Below are 18,541 nucleotides of genomic sequence, written 5' to 3' on the forward strand. Positions count from 1 at the left end.
GGTTTGCCTAAAGCTTGTTGAACAATGTTAATAATATGCATGATTTTGCGGACAGAAGAGACAAGGGCAGCCGGGAAGTGCTTTTAATATGTAGCAGATAAGCTTCCGTCAACTTGATGTGTCTGGATTTTGTGCAAACTCTGAATTTATAGTTTGATATATGTCTGTAAATCTGTTTTGGGGGGGCCAGGGGGGGGGGGAGGGTTAATAATTAAAAAGTGGCAAGATTTTGGTACCTGCTGGAAGATTATAATGAATATATATTGTAAGTAGATATCGTGAAGAATAGGATAATCAACCTGTTTTTCACTTGCATATCCTCCATGCAAATATCTCATTATTCAGTTTTATGACATCGATTTATTTTTACCCGATAACATTAGTAATCAAAACCTATTATTTTATAGTTGAGTGACAAGAAAAAAAAAATTTAATTAAAGTTGAGTGTTATTTTTGTAAATTATGCAATCTTTTAATTTCTTTGTTGGTGGCCAAAAAGCAGTTGGTGTAAATAACAAAGGAAGAACTTAAACAACATTTATAGACAAAGATGAAAGTATGAGATTTATTATCCAAAATCAGAAGAAGGGCATAGAGATTAGCTGATCCCTTTGTTTGTGGAAGTCACTGTATCTGCTCCTCACATGCACTTCCTCAACTACTTTTCAAAATCAATCAGGTCCATGTTCCCAAAAACAAAACCAAGCTGATGACGACTTCATGCAAACAAGAAGCAATGAGTATCCTTTTCTTCTTCAACTTAGACATATGCTTTTGAGCTCAGTAATTGGAAATGGATCATGGCTTTATGGTGTCGCCATTTTTTGGCATATATTGTACGTCTTCAAAGTAATATTTTATATATGTGTTACACACTAATATTTCTTTTTCACATAACGCATGTTATGCTAATGTGGCTTTACATGTCTGGTTTTGTGTATGTTCTTTTTCTTTTTGTTGAAAACATAGAGCTGGTTCATTCTTCAAAACTTACACAACCCCGAGGGCTGGAGCGATAGAGACAAAAAGAAAAGAAAGAACAGCCAACAAGACAATAATAAACTTGTAGAAAGCACGAAAAGAGGACACCAATCATTGCTGGAAGAGACTCCACAATACAAGAATCACACTGACCAGAGAAGATTCGCCACACTTATGGTGTAATTTGTAATTGAATTGATATATGTTTTTGATGATTTGTTTATTTTTAATTCTGTTTATTTAAAATTAAAAAATAAATAAATTTATTCATCAACATTAACAATGATAAATAATAAACAAATATATATATATATATCTTTTAGACATAAAATAATTAAATATAATACATATTACTAATGAATAAAATAAGCAAGCAACCTATAATATTATTAATTATATATAAACATTATTTAAATGATATATTAAATAAGTTTTTTAACGAATATAAAGAAACTTATTTATAAACATAAACAAAATTTATTTGTATTTAATTTGTTTAATAAACAAACCTCGAAATTTTGTTCATATGTTTTAATAATTCATTATACACTTTATTTATTTAGAACCCATATAATGGCTTGATAATAAGGGTGTTTATCGCCTCATGTGCGGCGTGAATTCGAGTCACGCTAGTTGTTCGAGCTATGCCCTATTATTATAATTCACAAAAAAAAATGACAAGCAGCCCAAAAACTCGAAGCACACAAAATGTTTTAATTTTTCTCTTCTTTAACATAATTTGTCATAAACTCTTACTAATCAATTTGACCTTTAATTCATTTGCTTACAAATCGGGCTCTACCCCAATGGTTAAGGGTGTTTATTACCCCAGGTGTAGTCTGAGTTCAAGTCACACTAGTCACATTGGTTATTCAGGCTTTGCCCTATTATTGCAAAACACAAAATGTTATAATTTTTCTCTTCTTTTACATAATTTTTCTTAAACTCTTACTAATCAATTTAACCTTTAATTTATTTACTTACAAGATTAACTTTACCTCAATAGTCAAAGGCATTCACTGCCCCAAATATGACTTGAGTTTGAGTCGCACTAATATTAATTGTTCAAACTTTGTCATGTTATTGTAATTCACAAAACACAAAATGTTTTAATTTTTCACTTCTTTTACATAAATTGTCATAAACTCTTACTAATCAATTTAACCTTTAATTTATTTGCTTACGAATCAGATTATAACATTTACCTAATTAATATATATATATTTTAAACTTTTTGAATAATAATTTTAAAATTCTAATCATTCTCTATAGAATGTACTGAAATAGATAAACAAAACAATTCAAATTCGATTTCATTGTGTTTTCTTAGTACAGAGATTTATATTTAATAATCTATGAAAATGAATGAGGAATATTATGGAGTCCCCTTTAACCAATTGAATCTTTAACTGGACAATATTACTATTATAATAACCAAAAGAGTGTAAGTTCCAATACACTTACATATTACTTTTTCAGATTTAAAGATATGAAAAAAATGGAGTTAAAAAAAAAAAAAACCCTTCAAAAGAGAGTTTTATACATATTGGAAGCCTCCTTAAACTGATTCTTTCATTACATTGAATTGATTTTCTTAAATAGAAACTTGCTCAAAGCTATTGAGTATTCATTAAATTAAAGCCCTTTTCTTTTAATTTCTATCATTATAATGTCAGTTCCCATGTGATAAGAGCAAGAAGATGCCCTAAGCCTTCAAAATCTTCTTATCTTTCATGTTCTTGTGGACCTAAAATATATATGGACACACATTATAAAACTGAGACAAAGTGGCCTTGGCAAAAAGAAGCCTTTTTACCAGCTTTCCTATGGCTATACCAAACATTCTTCACTTTAATGGCAGCCAGGAACCTGAAAACATATGATGTTACTTATAATTATACCAACCACCAAACCCCATCATCTCCAGAACATCTGATCTTTTCAATGCATTTCCCTATTGAAGTTCCAAAATTAATGCCGAGACATTTCACTAACTTCCAAAACAAGTGCTATTTTAAATTAAATGTTACACATTTCAGGCATCAATGTCTCTGCTCATATGCTTCAGCTTTAGATAATGTTTTTTTTTTTTTTTTAATCAGATAAGGTGAAAGAAGATGGCATAGAGTGATAATACAGTAACTTAACTACCTTTGGTTTTTTCTGATTTTGTCTGTTGGAATACATACGTAGAAAAGATTATCGAAAGGAGAAAAGAGAAAAGCCCTATGCTCGAAACTCGGTTCTTCTGCCATTAGGCGTCGAATATGCATTCACTGTTAGTGGTATTGTATTGAAGAAGATGATATTGTGGAGATATTCTCTAGGGATCTACTCTTCAGTATATGAATCTGACTATACACATCTAAGGGATTCTTCTAGTATATGCTTCTCTACTTTTCTGCATTAGTAAGAATGCCATTTGATTCAAATTCAAGAAATATTAGCTCATAAGTTAATAGATATTCCTTTACGAGTTCTGACCATGCTTACCTTTATTTCCTACATTTGCTTTCAATGCCCATGATAAAACCTGAGAAAAGGTTAAGTAATTCTCAATTACGAAAGAAATACTGAAACCAGAAGACTTCAAGTTACAAAATGTGCAAACAGTGTGATAGTACCTTGGCATTACGAAGAGGATAAATTAAACAGAAGGCATTTTGCTAGTGGAAGTGATGGGCAGTAATGGATCATTTTCAGAGGATGAAGCAGCAGCACATAAAGCAGAACTTTCATTTGATTCCACCAAAGCTGGACGCTCAGGGAGGTTATTTTCAGTAGGTATCTTAGGGGAAGCAAAAGGGCTATCAGGAAGTGCATGCTCTACACTGCTCTCATGACATCTACAAGAAACGGAGATGAAACATATGAGAACTAGAAGACAATGATATTTAGGAGAGCCCGGAAGACAGCAGTAAACAATAAGATTCCAATTAAAGATCCAAAATACAGCATCTTTCCCTGTTGGAAATTCTATCAATATTTCAGAATTAAGTTCCATGTTGGACATCATACCCTTTGGGGCTGGAAGACTCTTGGCTATTTCCAACCCTGGCTTTCTGAACACATGCTGACTTCACTTCTTCCAGCTCAGCAGCATTCATGATCAACGGAACAGCAACAGCTGTATTATCACCATTGACTGCCACAATAAATAATATTAAACTTCACAACCGCAAAGTCTTTTTTAACCATTCCTTGATTTGTCAAACTCGTATTGAACAACTCAATTGACTTTATTTCCTTCTTTTTAACAAGAGAGAAACTTATCCACACAATTTACCAACACAATCACTACAGTGGGATTCCCAAATCCAACAAAAAGATAATAATCTGATATAGACCTGAGGCTGATTAACAAACCTTCCGAGACTTCTTGTTTCATGCTGTCAGAGGAGGGAACAGAAGCACCAACTGACAGGCTGCAGTGGTGATGATGAATACCATCATTCTTAAATTCTGGAAGTTGCAAGTTCATAAATCTTCTCCTTTGCAATTCAATGGCTTGCTGGAGATCAGCTTGCTCTTCCAGTTCTCTTCTCAACATCATCTCCTGTGCATTGTAGAACATCTTTGCCCCTGTATGTAAACAGAAATTAAGGGCCCCAAAATCTAAAGTAAGAACAACATAAAACAAGAAAAGCCATTTTAGGCATTTTATTTCTCCCATCATTTGTTGCCAAAAAACCCCACAAACACCCATGCTTCTTTGTTTTCTTACCAACATGAAGGTCATATGACTCTCTAGAATCAAGCCCTGAAGGGCTTGAACATGGAGAGAAGTTACCCCTCTCAAATTGTTGTTGCAGATGTTGCCTCCTGCAATTGTTCCATTAACAGTTACAAATCAACACACAATGAGGACAAGTTGCAAGATAAAAAAGCAAACAAGAGAAGATGACATACTTATCAGAAACTTTTCCTTTTTCCTTGTAGGGCTTAACAAGCACGCGTGAATCACAAATGAAATGGGGATTTCCTCTGGACAAAATGAGCTTCACAGTTTCCGGATGGACAAAAGTAACAAAACCAAACATTCGCTTCTGCTGGTATGGGATCCTCACATCTTGCACTGGTCCAAACATGCTTTAAAAGATACAGGAGCACTATGTAAATTGACAAACTTAAAATTTAATAAATTCACAAATCTTAGTTCATAACAAAGGAAACACTTTGGTAGGTCCTTTCTAGAAATTTGCATGCAACCAAATCAAGTAAAAGACACAACATGCATTTAATGGAAGCCTCAGCAAAGAAAGGGGGATATATAAGTAGGGTTCCTTTCGCTCAAAACTGTATTCTCTTGTAATAAACACAATATTCTCAATGCCCTAGGAGTGTCAATCATGTATTTATGGTATAGCAATAAAACCTTTGTACTCAAATTACAGCAATTGGACTCTCATATAAACTGTCAACTCAGCTTCTTCTGCAAACATGCATATCCAGCTCCAGTCCATGAAAACATCAATTTTGCCCATTCACCACCATCGGGCTTATCATACAATATACTTGCAGGTTTCACGTAGTCCACAAACAACCCAGAAGCCTAAAACTCCCATACGCATAAAGACCAAAATTGCTTATGAAGCGCTTTCCTGGGATATTGACAAAGGTAATATTTGCAAGCTGCTCCTTTACGCATTATTTAAAATTAACTTCGCTGAATAATTAATCACTCCCTGAAGTAAGAGGACAGATTCTCCATGTCTAAACACTGAAACCCATCTTTCAGCTCTCAACTAAAAATGACAAAACTACTCAAGTCTCTATTTCCCATATATCCTCAAGCACTAAATGAAAACAAAGTCAATTAAATACTGCCTAAACTAAAATGAGTGGTTTTAAGTGATCTCCTGATGAACATTTGTTATCTACCAGTAAATATTAAAATAGGAACATGTATAGATTAAAAAAAGTGAATCCCTTTGAAATATGCCTCCAGTCATTTGTAAAGTCCTTTTACCGTTACAAGCACTATCGACAATTTGTCCTTTATATGATCATTTGCTTCTAGATGGATCATATTTAATTGATTATCCCCTCCTCACCTGAAGAGTTCAACAGCAATCAAATTGCATTTAGGATAGTTGTCCTAATGTATTTCACATATTATACACTGTTTGATGGGATAAACATTTAACTAGAGATGAACAATCGTTGGCAAATTATGTATAATGCAATGCAGATCTATACAAAACGTAGTGTATTGCAAAACAGATTGTACGCTTTTGGAAGATAAAACAGATATCTAAAGGAAATATAGCTCAATGCAAATAGATTTTTGAAAGATGACTCAATCAAAGTCAATGCTACAGCTGGACAAGGCAGCAGGATTCAAGGCTAGATGTAACAAAACATGGATTTTCATACATAGAAATCATGGATTGTTGAAATGAATGATGAAAACTACCATAACAGTAGATTCTACCACAAACAGAAATCATGGCTCCAATAAACACCAGGGAATCATAACAGTATGTCAAACTACGTTCTACCATAAGCAGTACCATATCATGGTTATAACCTAAATTGCAACACCAAAACTAATTATATGCCAGCCAAGCAAATAATTCAAAATGCAGCTCCCCACTCAACAATATGGATAGAAATAATGATAAAACATAAACTGCATATATAATCAGAGGAAAAAATACCAGACCACTCAGAAGTGCAATAGATACCTGAAGTAGTTTGAAACATCTTCATCCTTAAAGGTACTATCAGCTGGAAAAGTAAGGTAAATCTGTTTAGAAGCTGAGTTAGCCTTCTCTTCCAATCCCATTGCGAAATAATCATTCCTCTCAGCTCGGCCCTGGGAAAACTTGCAAGTTTCTTCACCATACATCAATGCAGCAGCTCTGCAACATCAAAATGTGCCAAATTGAAATATATATACACATAGTTAATAGACAGTATTCCAATGCCATGCTATGGTCTTTTTAATTAACCAATACTCCCCCACCAAAATAAGACAGACAATTATCCTATAAAAGAAAACCCACTGTGAGCTAAACTCTAGTTAATGAACTTTGTGAATTACAGCATCAGAAGCGAAGACCACTTTTCAACCAGTAAATGTGTAAACCACAAAGAATAAAGAAAAATGGACTAAAAGAAACAACCCATTGCATCAAAACTACGAACGAAAGGCCAAATATAATATCTAATTTATTTCTGGGTAAATTAATCTAAACCAAACAAATCCTAATGTGGATTCCGTAACCACCTGATATGCCCGATATGGGGACAAAATTTAAACTTTAAGAGCCTTACAGATAAAGTAGCCCAGAAAACTAGAAAACGATTGGAAACAAAAAGAAAAAAGGAAATATTCAACATGCCTCTGAGCATCAGTTTGGTGTTGCAGAAGAACATTCGTGGTTTTTTCATAAGGCAAGGGAGAAGAAGCACCACCCATCAACTGAGCAGCAGCCAGTCTTTGATGAGCAGCAGCAGCTCTCACTCTCATAATTTCCTCATGTTGATGATAAAGGAAGTCCATTTTACTAGGTGAACCAACAATAGCACCATTAACGTCAACATTATCAGTTAAACCACCAAGACCATGTGAAAACTTACAATTATCACCGTTCTTACAAAACCCTCTAGCAAAATAAAGACAAGGCTTATAACCACCCATAAAACCACCAAATCCACCAGCTTCTTCAGCAGTCCCAAAACATGCATCACTTGCAGAAAAGCTCCTTCTATGACCAACAAAGTCCTCGTTCTTAGAAGAGGAAGAATCGTTCAAGAAAGAAAAGTAATCACTCATTTGAGTCTCGTCAATAAAATCAGTGTTGCTATCCCCAGACCTTGGAGGAACTGAGAGAGACCCTGAGCGGATACTTTCATAAGAAAGAAAAGGACTTGACTTGGGGCTGCTAGCAGGAGACCAAGAAGGTGCTTTCTTTGAAAATTCTAAGAAGCCATTTCGGGGAATGAGGGTAGGAGATGATGGAGGAAGTGGGTTTTGAGAATTGTTGGAGTTGGAGCTGTTGGGTCTGGAGATCGGGTTCAGAGAAGGAGTAGAGAAAGTGTTTGAGGAAAGACCTAAGTAAGCTTTAGCCTTGAGCACAAGGGAGTGAAGAAGGGAGTCAGGGCCATAGGCTAAACGCAACAAATCCCTGTCAGCCAAGTCCTGGATAAGGATGTAACCCATGATTTTAGAAGCATTTTCAGGGTCTAAAACTTTGATTTTGGTGAACAAAACGTTGGTCGTGTCGTAAAGATCCATGGAGGTTTTTCAGGTTTTGCGTTACTTAGTGTTAGAGAGACACTGTGGAGTTTGGGTGAATGTGTTTTGGTTTTAAATTGATGTGGTTGGGTTCAGTGGGAGAGGAGACAGCAGGGAAAGGAGGAAAGGAGGAAAGGGAGTGAAAAGGAAGTGGCGTTTAGAGGTGGGGGAGAGAGGAGAGGGGGAGGGGTTGGCTTTTCGATGTTTGTTTTTTTCTTTTCCAAAAAGATAAATAAAAATGAAAATGAGTGAGAGAGAGAGAGAGAGAGTGATTGGGAGTGGGATACGGGAAACTAAAAATTGGCTGTTTAGGGTTTTCAAAGAGCGGGCTTCTTCTCCTCTCCCCCTATTTCTCCCTCTCTTTTCCTTTATTTATTTTGGTATTAAATCTTTCTACATCCTATAATCCTCTTACATCTCCGTATAATTCTAACACTGATTCCTTAAAAAATTAAATCTTATTTTTTTTAATTATACCGTCATTATTATTTTTACACTAATTATATATAAACGTATTATTCATTCGTATTTACACTAACACAATTTAAAATATGTTAAAAGGAGTATTTCATAATAACTTTAACCATCACTTATATAAATCAATATTTTACTTTACTTTCTTATAACTTACCTTTTAAATCCCATGTCAATGTTGCTCTCTTTGATTGATTTGTTGTCTATATTATGCAATATTTAATTTTTAAAGAAAACTTTCCTCATATAATTGAGAAGTTTATATTTTAAATATCTAATTATAAAAGTTATAATTTGATAACTCAAGTATTCAAATTGATTATTTAAATCATCCCTCCATTAACTTGCTAAAAATGTCAACATGGGCCGTTAAGTTACTATTCCTTATATATATTGTTAGTCTCCTAATTATTAATAAATTTTATTTTAGTCATCCAACCATGAAAAGTTATAAAATAATTACTAATGCTATCGATTTGTGATGTTTTAGTCACTCACCTATTAACTCAATATTGGACTGATGACATGACACATTAACCCTAAGCTTAATATTTAATTTGGTCCATGAATTATAATTAAATATCAAATTTGATACTTTTAAATTTTTTAAAGCGGAAAATTTAAATCAAAATTTTAAAAATATAAAAAATTCTTAATTTTTTGAAAATTCGTAATCTATTTTTAAAATTATATAAATATTTTTCTGAAATTTGTAATAATATGAAAAATACTTGAAATTTTAAAATATTCATATTTTTAAAAAGTTAACATTGCCTAAAATTCAAAAAATATATAATTAATTTTTTATTAACTACAGCAAGTTACTCCACAAATTATCTGCATTTGAGAATTTTTGCAAATATCAATTCACAATTTAACCATTGGGGTAATGCGCTCTGCATTGTTACTTTGTGAAGTCATTTATTTGATGCTTTACCATAGTACATGAATAATATGAAATCAGTTCAGCAAAAACAGTTTTTTTAAATCATTAGAAATATAAATTGTTTTTTTCCTGGGAAAATAATTTCTTTAGCAAAATGTTAAAATGTTTTGAATTGTACTTCTTTAGTATGACAATAATAATAACATATGAAAAAACTATAAAATATATGACATATATTAGATGACCCATCAAGCAAAAAAACAAATAATAAATTATGTTATTATCATGTTGACTATTTTCAACTTACTATACGGACCATAAAAAAGAAAAGCAAAAAAAGAAAATAGAATTACTTTGTTCATCATCAAGTGAGGAGAAAGAAATGAACATAGAATGGAAAATCACAATGGGATTTTAAGCATTTTTTTAGAAAAAGATAAAGAAGTTTTAGAGTTTTATGAATTTTAAGAATTTTTAAAATTTTACTAATTTCTGTGTAATTAATTAAGAAATAAATATTTTATAATTTCAAAAATATACATGAAGTTTCAAAAATTTAGAATTTTCTAATAATTAATGTATTAATGTATCATGCCTTCAATCATTAGTGATTATTTTATAACTTTTATTGTTAAGTAATCAAAACGTAAACCTATTAATATTTGGATGACTAATGATATAGCTTACCCAAATATATTTGAAGAATAGTGACTTAACAACCCTTGTTGATGTCCATTAGCAAGTTAACAAAAGGGTGCTTAAATGGTCAATTTCAAATAATTGAATGATTAAATTATTATTTTCAATAATAAAGTTCTTACTTATAATTGAGTGACTATAGACATAACTTATCATTATTTTTATAAAATTTATATAAAAATATTAAAAGAAATGTCCATGATTGTATTTTTTAAAACAATAAAATTGTTTAATTATTTCTTAACATAATTAATATTTGAATAACTAATAACACTAAATTTATTAAAACTTATGCTTTTTTCCCTTTTGATAATAAGGAAACAACTAAAGAGTCATAACAACAAATTAATTAGACAAAATAATCGTAGAATGAAGGTCACCCTTAACAAACTCCCTTAAAGAGGGTGGACACTTCTTTAATATATGAATCTCATCATAATTCCCTTTGTCAATATTGGCATCTCTAGAGATTTATTGAAAACAAATCAATTAATCGCGAAATATGAGTTGTTTGATCAAACGTAATTCAAATAGCATAGTAGATCTCACACCCTCAACTAAAATGATTTCAATTGCTAAAGCATTATCACATTCCAAGATTAGTTTAGAATATAGACAAACTATGATCATAATATTAGGATGAATTGTAGTTCAAAAGACATCTGAAATACTAATAAAACTTTGACTCAATCATTATTAAAATTTATTTTATTGTTTGTAAATGTGTAAAATCTTATCCAATTTTTTAAATAGTTAGTTATTAGTGGTAACTTTAAAAAAACACATCGAATTATGACTTTTTTTCTCTTAAAATGCTGCATTAAACTATTCCTAAAAATATAAAATAGTAATTTTCAAACTAGATTACCAAAATCATTTTGTCTTGTATTCTTTTTACTTGGTTACAGTCTTATGGTTTTTCTTTCTTCCCTTTTGAGATGATGTTGAAATGACAAGAAATTTAATGGAGCTTTACCATTGTCAATGGTAATATTTCTCTATCTAGGATTTAGGGTTAGGTTAATTGTATGATTTAAACTTTCGTTAGAATATTTTAGAAAAAATAAGTATAAAATATGGAAAATGAGATTATAAGAAACTTTGCATTAATTTTGGAGATTTTTTTATGAAATTAGATATTTTACGCATAATATATTTAAAAATTATATACAAATATTTACAAGTATTCTTTAGTAACATTTAATCAAATAAATAACAAAAAAGTATTTCATCGATTTTATTATAAGTGTAAAACTACACTATATTCACTTAATTATTAATAAGTTTTAGAGTATGTTTGTTTTAAAAATAATATTTTATGACAAATATTTTTATATTTTTCTATATTTGTTTTGTTGAAAATAACTTAGTAAAAAAAACAACGAATAAAAGAATTTTGATTTCAGTCCAGTGATGCAAACACAAAGTATTTTCACCAGTCCATGAGTAAAATGGGTCGGTTAATAACGATTGGATGTTGGTTGATTTGTCGAAATTCGTTGTAGCAAATTAAACCATTTTCCATACTCAAGGAGCTAGTATAAAAACAATATAGCTATGTTTTTACTTAGTTTTCATTTTTAGTTTATAACACTAAAAAGTGTAATTTGAGTTATTTATACAATATTAGAGGCCAAAGTAGGCCTAAAGGAAAGTTAACGTATTCGGTGAGTGTGCAGGACATTATTCGGAGGCATAGGAATACGAGACTAGCCACAAATTGCAACAGAGAGTGTCAACGTTGCAACATAGTGAACAAAACACTTAAAAGCAGCAAGCTGCCTTCAAATTCGCGACATAGTCTTGTAATCAAGCCCCAGCTCATAAACTGCCAGCAGTGTCACGACACAGGCAAGAAGATGTCGTGACACCGACTTGACGAGAATAATTAATGAACCAATGACATTTTGGTTCACACAACAAACTTTAATGTAAAAACATCAGCCGAATTAGGTCAATGGATAACTGCCAACCCTAAGCCTATAAATAAACTCCTCTAAACACTTTATAGACTTATTTTTTTTCACGTTTTAGTTTACAGGTTTCATTTAGTTTTATTTTTAGTTTCTCTTTAGTTTATTTTGCACTTAGGTTTCGTTTCTTATTCTAATTTTACTTTTATTTTTATTTCGTTTTTTGTGGAATCTGATTTGTAGAACAATCGACCCTTCATGGATTATCGTTCGTGCAATTATTAATAAAACAGGATCTTCTTAAAATCCTAGAAAATAAAGACACATATGTGACTGACTGGATTGATAGTACATCGGAGAAGACCCAAGCAAAATAGGTCCTGAATTCGTTTATGGATTTATTCACTTGAGATGTTCATAGTGTGACATACCTAAATCCTGAGTGGAAGGCGAACTATGTATGAGTGACTCGTGCACTTTGATATAAGTAAAAGCCTAAGTTTAAATAGATAAGGAATTGAAAGCTAGTAAGTTGGGTGTACAAATTCTACAATATGTAGTGTCATATACAACAGTAGAATTCATACCCCGAGACATGGGTAAATGATATTTTCTCATTGGCATTATATGGTTGATGAAAAGTAAACATAATTATGGGTCTTTCGTCTTTGTGATGAATGACTTAATTACTATTCAATAGTAATTGACTTTTTATGAAAGAAGATGTAATGGTTACCATAAGATAAAATAGGATCATATTGGGAGAACGAATATTATCCCAAGGAAATCAATGATATCCTATGAGGGTAACACACTTATGACAAGATCATTAGACAAGTACTGAGTGGTTACTTTCGTAATGGTATGTCGTTGGAGAAAGCTTAATCACGATACTATAGTAGAATAATTTCATGACTAAATGAGTTTATAATTAATAGGCGAAAAGCCAAAACTTAATTATAAATCATTTGAGCCTTAACTATATATGTCCAATTGGTCCCTCCGCTAGCTTGTTGGAACTAAAAATGAATTGCACGTTTGAATAGAAATGAACAGAATGAATAGAAAATGAGAAACATCTAGGAATGATTATGGTTTTATCCAAAATAGAGAAATGGAATCATTTGGAAATGAATATAGGTTCCCAAAAATGAAAATGGAAATGATCTATTTGTAATTCTATATGGATTACTTAAAAATGATTGAAAGAATAAGTTTATGTTTTTTAGCTCTTTTGTAGCACAAAATGAAAATAAATCATTCAATCATATTGAACATGTTAATCTGTGAAATATTGAACGAATTTTCTCGAAATTTTACAGGGGTAAAATTGGGATGAGAAAATTATTTAATATATTTATTGAAGTTCACTTTGGGAAATAGAAAAATAGAATCAAATTTGATTAAATTACAAAGTATTGGGTCAAAAAGTCCAGAAGTACTAATAATTGGGCCCGATGTGAAAGAGGCTCAAAAAGCCTACCATGTAACAAGGCGAGACAACAAAACCCTAGTATTATTAACTAGGGTTGCCGCCCCTACATCCTAGTTCAACTAGGATATCATTTTTTTCTAATAGAAACAAACTTTTAAAACTCTACAATGGTTATACCTTCTCTTCCTATAAATAGATGGCACCGATAGAGCTATGGATAGATTTTTGAGAGATTGTTATTCTATCAAAAATAGAGAGAATTTATTCTCAACTGTTATATATATTTTTTCAGAATATCGACTCTACCAGTTTCTATTAAGAAAAAAGAATTTTCATTTTCACCCCAAAAAGGAGAGAATTTTTTTTCTAGTTCTTTATTTCGATTCAATTGGTTCGTGTAACACCCCAAACCCGGCCTGGACGTTATGGTCGAATTTAGCAATGTCACATGATAGTGAAATCATATCGTTGCTATCACCTCATTTCCCGTTTTAAAGCACTACATTTTTTAATACTGGTTTTCAAATTGTGTCACTTATTTAGTTTATCATCTTCAAAACGTTAACCTACATAGAAGCTTTTGAACTGTTGAGTGGTCGTGAATATTTTAATAAAACGTTTGTTTATTTTGAAAACCTGAGTTTCCCCACTATTAGCAGTAAAAACCATAAAAGGCTGCAAATCCCAAATTTAACCAAAAACTCATAATGGCCATAATTACATCAAAATTCCCACATAAAAATTAAAACCATGATAAGCATAAAACTGTAAATTTATTATGAGGCAGAACTAATGGTCACCGTCGAGTCCTCCGCTGCACCAATCCGTCTAATATTGGGGATTACCTGATTAGATTAAACAGAAAAGGGTGAGTTTTCATAAACTTAGTATGTAATCCCCACAAAAAATATACACACAGCACAATATCTGAAATGAGTCATATATTTATAAATAGTTCGGGCCTGAGCCCTTTATAGAATCGGTGTGAACTTTAGCCCACTCAGATACAATATCAGATATGAATTAGGGCCTTAACCCATCTCAAATATAACATACAGAACAGAACAGAATAACAGAGTCCTGCCCACCAGCCTCTACACACCAACTCCGTCCAACCCTACACACCACGTGGGGATAAAATCAACCCATCCATCCCTACACACCATGTTATATCACAATGCGGCACATAATTAGATAATTGCAGCTGAGCTGCCAGATATCAGGCTTAAGAGCCTTTCAAAATACTTCCTCCAAAACATCAACCCAACCCCGATACAATGCAACATACAAATATGACATGCTAATATGCAATTTATCAGATCATACAATCAATTCAGATATCACAGTTCATGCTTAGTACATAAATCAGACAGTTATAATACTCATTTAGGGGTCTAAGTAGCACTTACCGACCCTATAGTAGGTTCACAGTCGACTTCGGTGACCTGTGCAACCTATTAGAACTTTTCAGAAAAATAGGCTCACATGCACATGTGGTTTGCCCGTGTAGGCCCACACTCCTAAATTGGCCTTGGCCGTGTGGATTATATGGCATGGCCTAGAATTCTACACGCCCGTATGGGCTCATATGTCTATGTGGCCTACACGACCCAATTGGTCGAACCCGTGTGTCGCACACGACCTCACCTAGCCATCATACGGTCGTGTCCTTTGCGCACGGCCTGGCCTCGTCCATCACACGGCCGTGTACTGCCACACGGCCTACCACAGGGGCGACCACACGCCCATGTGACGTCGATAGAATCATTTTTGACTTTCGTTGTTTCTCATTTTCTGTGTTTTTGGGTACACACCGGAATTCAGTTTGCTGCAAAAATCGTCTCGAGCACTCCTAGGCCTAAAATTGAGATATCCCTCATCAGTTTAACAGACTTATTAACGAATTCGAATAATAAGATTGAGCTGAGGCTTGACTTACTGCCGACAAAGGTCCTTCGCAAACACCGTTAACACTTACAATACGAAAATCACTACTCAGAACCTCACCTAAAGCCTTCAATAGCAGAAGAACACGTCACTACACAGATTATTAAAGTTCAACAACAAAGATTACGAAGGAAACCTACCGAGCCCACGTCTAAATTTTGTACATAGAACCGTTGAATAGAAAGAAAGAAAATTAAGATGGAGAGAACGATGTAGCAGCAAAATTTCAATAGAGGAACAAAAAAAGAAGAGCAAATTTTCAGAAAATGGGGAAAAATATGGGGCTAACATCAGAAATAACACTAGAGAGAGGGAGAGACGAAATTTGCACAGGAAACAATTAGGAAAGAAAAATTCTCATGACTCCCACTAACCACAATTCCTTGATTTTCTCTCCACTAAACCCACTACTCAATTTTTCAATAAAACTCAAACTCTAGCCAAATATTGCAGCAAAAATACTAACCCTTGCCAACACAGATAATTGAATACAAGACCCCAACACTTCAACACACCACTTAACCATCGGACCAGCAAGCCCATTCTGGTATGTTTTTACAAACAATCAAACATAAGCCTATCGAATCCAGTTAAGGCTTTATTCATAAAAATGCAAAAATTTACCCAAATTGTGGCTTGAACCTAGGACCTCCCAAACACACGTAGAATACATAACCACTGAAGCAGATATATAATTGTGTCACTCATGCACAAAAACACATTTTCAAAACTTGGGGCGTTACAGTTTGAGCCCACGCTCGAAGCAGTTCGTGGTATGAGAATAAGGGAGAAGATAATTTGGTTGAAAGTCGGGAACAACAAATGTCTGTTAAACTGAAAACACATGTATGAATTCGGTTAAAGTTTATTGTTATAAATATCATAAATTGGGTCAATTTTTAAATTTTTAATTTTTTGCGTGCAAGAAAACCGTTTTTAAACCAAATACTTTCCAACAACCCGGCCTAAATATTAAGCTTGAATTTAGAAGATTACATTAGCCATTGAAATGGTTTAGTAGCGTTATCGGAGTTTATTAAACAATCATATTTAAACATTTATTTATTTTAGTAGAAAACTTACTTTATTTTTAGAAAAAACTTACAAGTTATCAAAACCGACTTAGATTAACTAAGTTTATTTTTAGAAAAACTTACGAGTTATCAAAACCGACTTAGATTAACTAACCTATGTAACGGTGACTCTTTTCTAAAACTTAATTAATTACCAAGTTATTTATTACTCAAAATTTTAATTATAATTTAGTAGTGGAAAAGTGACATTTGTTTTCATTTTTTTTTAAAATTGGGGTTCATGCATAACTAGGACACTTAACCAAATATTGAGACAAAAATAATAAAAAAATTTAAGGGAAGAGAATCGAACACAAAACCTCAAGGACACTTAACCACTGAACCAAACCAATTTACTTGACACAATTTAGGACTAAAAAATTTAAGAAACTTGGGGCGTTACAAATATGCAACTGACTGACTCTCTTAAGGATTTTATAAGGTCCAATGAACCTAGGACTTAACTTGCCATTTCTTTCGAACCTTATCACCCTTCACTATTATGACACTTTCAGGAAGACTTAATCTTCGACACTGTACTCAATTTATTTTCTCTTTCAATCAGCATAGACTTTTGCCTATTCTAAGCCGCTTTTAGTGTCTCATAAATCAATTTTATTTTTCCTTCAAATTCTTGTACCACTTATTAAGCCAAAATTTTTCTTTCTCCCGGTTTAGTCCAACACAGTGATGTTCGACACTTACCTCCATACAAGAATTCATAAGGTGCCATTTGTATACTCAATTGGAAGTTGTTGTAGGCAAATTTTGCTAGAGGCAAATGTTCTTCCCAAGTACCTCAGAACTCGATTATGCAACCTCTCAGCATATCTTCCAATATCTGAATGACTTGTTCGAATTTTCTATCAATTTTCGGATGGAAGATAGTACTAAAATCCAAACGAGTATCCAATGCCTCATGTAGCTTTTTCCAAAATCAAGATGTAAAACAGGGATCTCAATTTGAGATGATTGATACGAGTACCCTATAGCTGCCCAGCTCCTTATTTATGTGGGAGCCATAAATGTTTTAATCCTATTTGTTGTGATGTTCATGAATGGTTCAGAATATTATAAAGATTTTAATCTGTGGACCATTGGGAATGGCCTTACTTCGTTGGTTTGTACAAGTATTCTTGTTTCACTAATTACTAACCTTACAATCTCCAATATATATAACTTATCCAGCTTTTGTAAGGAATAATCCATGCGGACAGGTAAGAAATGGGCTAACTTAGTTAATCAATCTACTATTACTCAAATTGAATCTTTCTTAGTGGGTGTTAAGTGGAACCTATTAACAAAGTCCATCATTTTTTACTCTCACTTCCACTATAGTATTTTGATAAGTTGTAATAATCTAGAAGGGAAATGATGTTCAACTTTTACTTTCTGACATGTTAGACACTTAGCTACAAATCCTATCATGTCTCGTTTCAGTCTAAGCCACCAGAATTGTTCTTGTGCATCCTAATTGTAACAATCTAAAAGTTAGTGGTGTCGAAAATGGTGGTTTTGAAATTCTATTTTCCAATGATAGAGTTAGTATATATTATCTATTAACATTTAAGAGAGTTTTACAGTATTATACTGAAGTTTGATATAATAATTTTGGTTATTTGGAAAGTTAGACAAGGTACAACTGTATCAATTCTAAAGTCAACGGTATTGTAAAATGCAGTTTCGGGACCATATTTTCATAAACCAAGACCATAAATATTTAATAAAAATATTTACAAAGTTATGTTATAGGTGAATTGAATTTTTTTTTAGGTAATTTTATCAAATTAGTGTTTAATTAAAGTACATGGACTAAATCATAAAAATATTAAAAGTTCAAATACTAATAAATTTAACAATTAGTAATGGTTTTGGAGCCCAAAATAGCAA

General features: G+C 32.5%; 1 protein-coding gene across 1 annotated transcript; it reads right to left on the bottom strand.

Moving 5' to 3' along the window:
* Nucleotides 1-2,901: 2,901 nt before the first annotated feature.
* LOC108457213 (zinc finger CCCH domain-containing protein 55-like) lies at nt 2,902-8,607 on the bottom strand. The gene is made up of 9 exons (XM_017756142.2): nt 7,329-8,607; nt 6,669-6,845; nt 4,891-5,070; nt 4,706-4,803; nt 4,348-4,563; nt 4,000-4,126; nt 3,606-3,827; nt 3,475-3,514; nt 2,902-3,382 (listed from the first exon to the last, which is right to left on the bottom strand). The coding sequence occupies exons 1-7, from the start codon at nt 8,222-8,224 to the stop codon at nt 3,629-3,631; spliced, it is 1,893 nt and encodes a 630-aa protein (XP_017611631.1). The 5' UTR covers nt 8,225-8,607; the 3' UTR covers nt 2,902-3,382; nt 3,475-3,514; nt 3,606-3,628.
* Between the last annotated feature and the right edge of the window lie 9,934 nt (nt 8,608-18,541).

This window comes from Gossypium arboreum, chromosome 9, assembly GCF_025698485.1.
Source record: "Gossypium arboreum isolate Shixiya-1 chromosome 9, ASM2569848v2, whole genome shotgun sequence".
Classification (NCBI taxonomy): domain Eukaryota; kingdom Viridiplantae; phylum Streptophyta; class Magnoliopsida; order Malvales; family Malvaceae; genus Gossypium; species Gossypium arboreum.

Bases quoted from the DNA above. Each gene is read 5' to 3' on its own strand.
- LOC108457213 (XM_017756142.2), bottom strand. From the start codon at position 8,224: ATGGATCTTTACGACACGACCAACGTTTTGTTCACCAAAATCAAAGTT. The intron at 5,071-6,668 runs GTATCTATTGCA...TATCTTTTAAAG, and splicing joins GATGTTTCAAACTACTTCAG to CATGTTTGGACCAGTGCAAG. The intron at 4,804-4,890 runs GTATGTCATCTT...GAACAATTGCAG, and splicing joins AAAGGAAAAGTTTCTGATAA to GAGGCAACATCTGCAACAAC.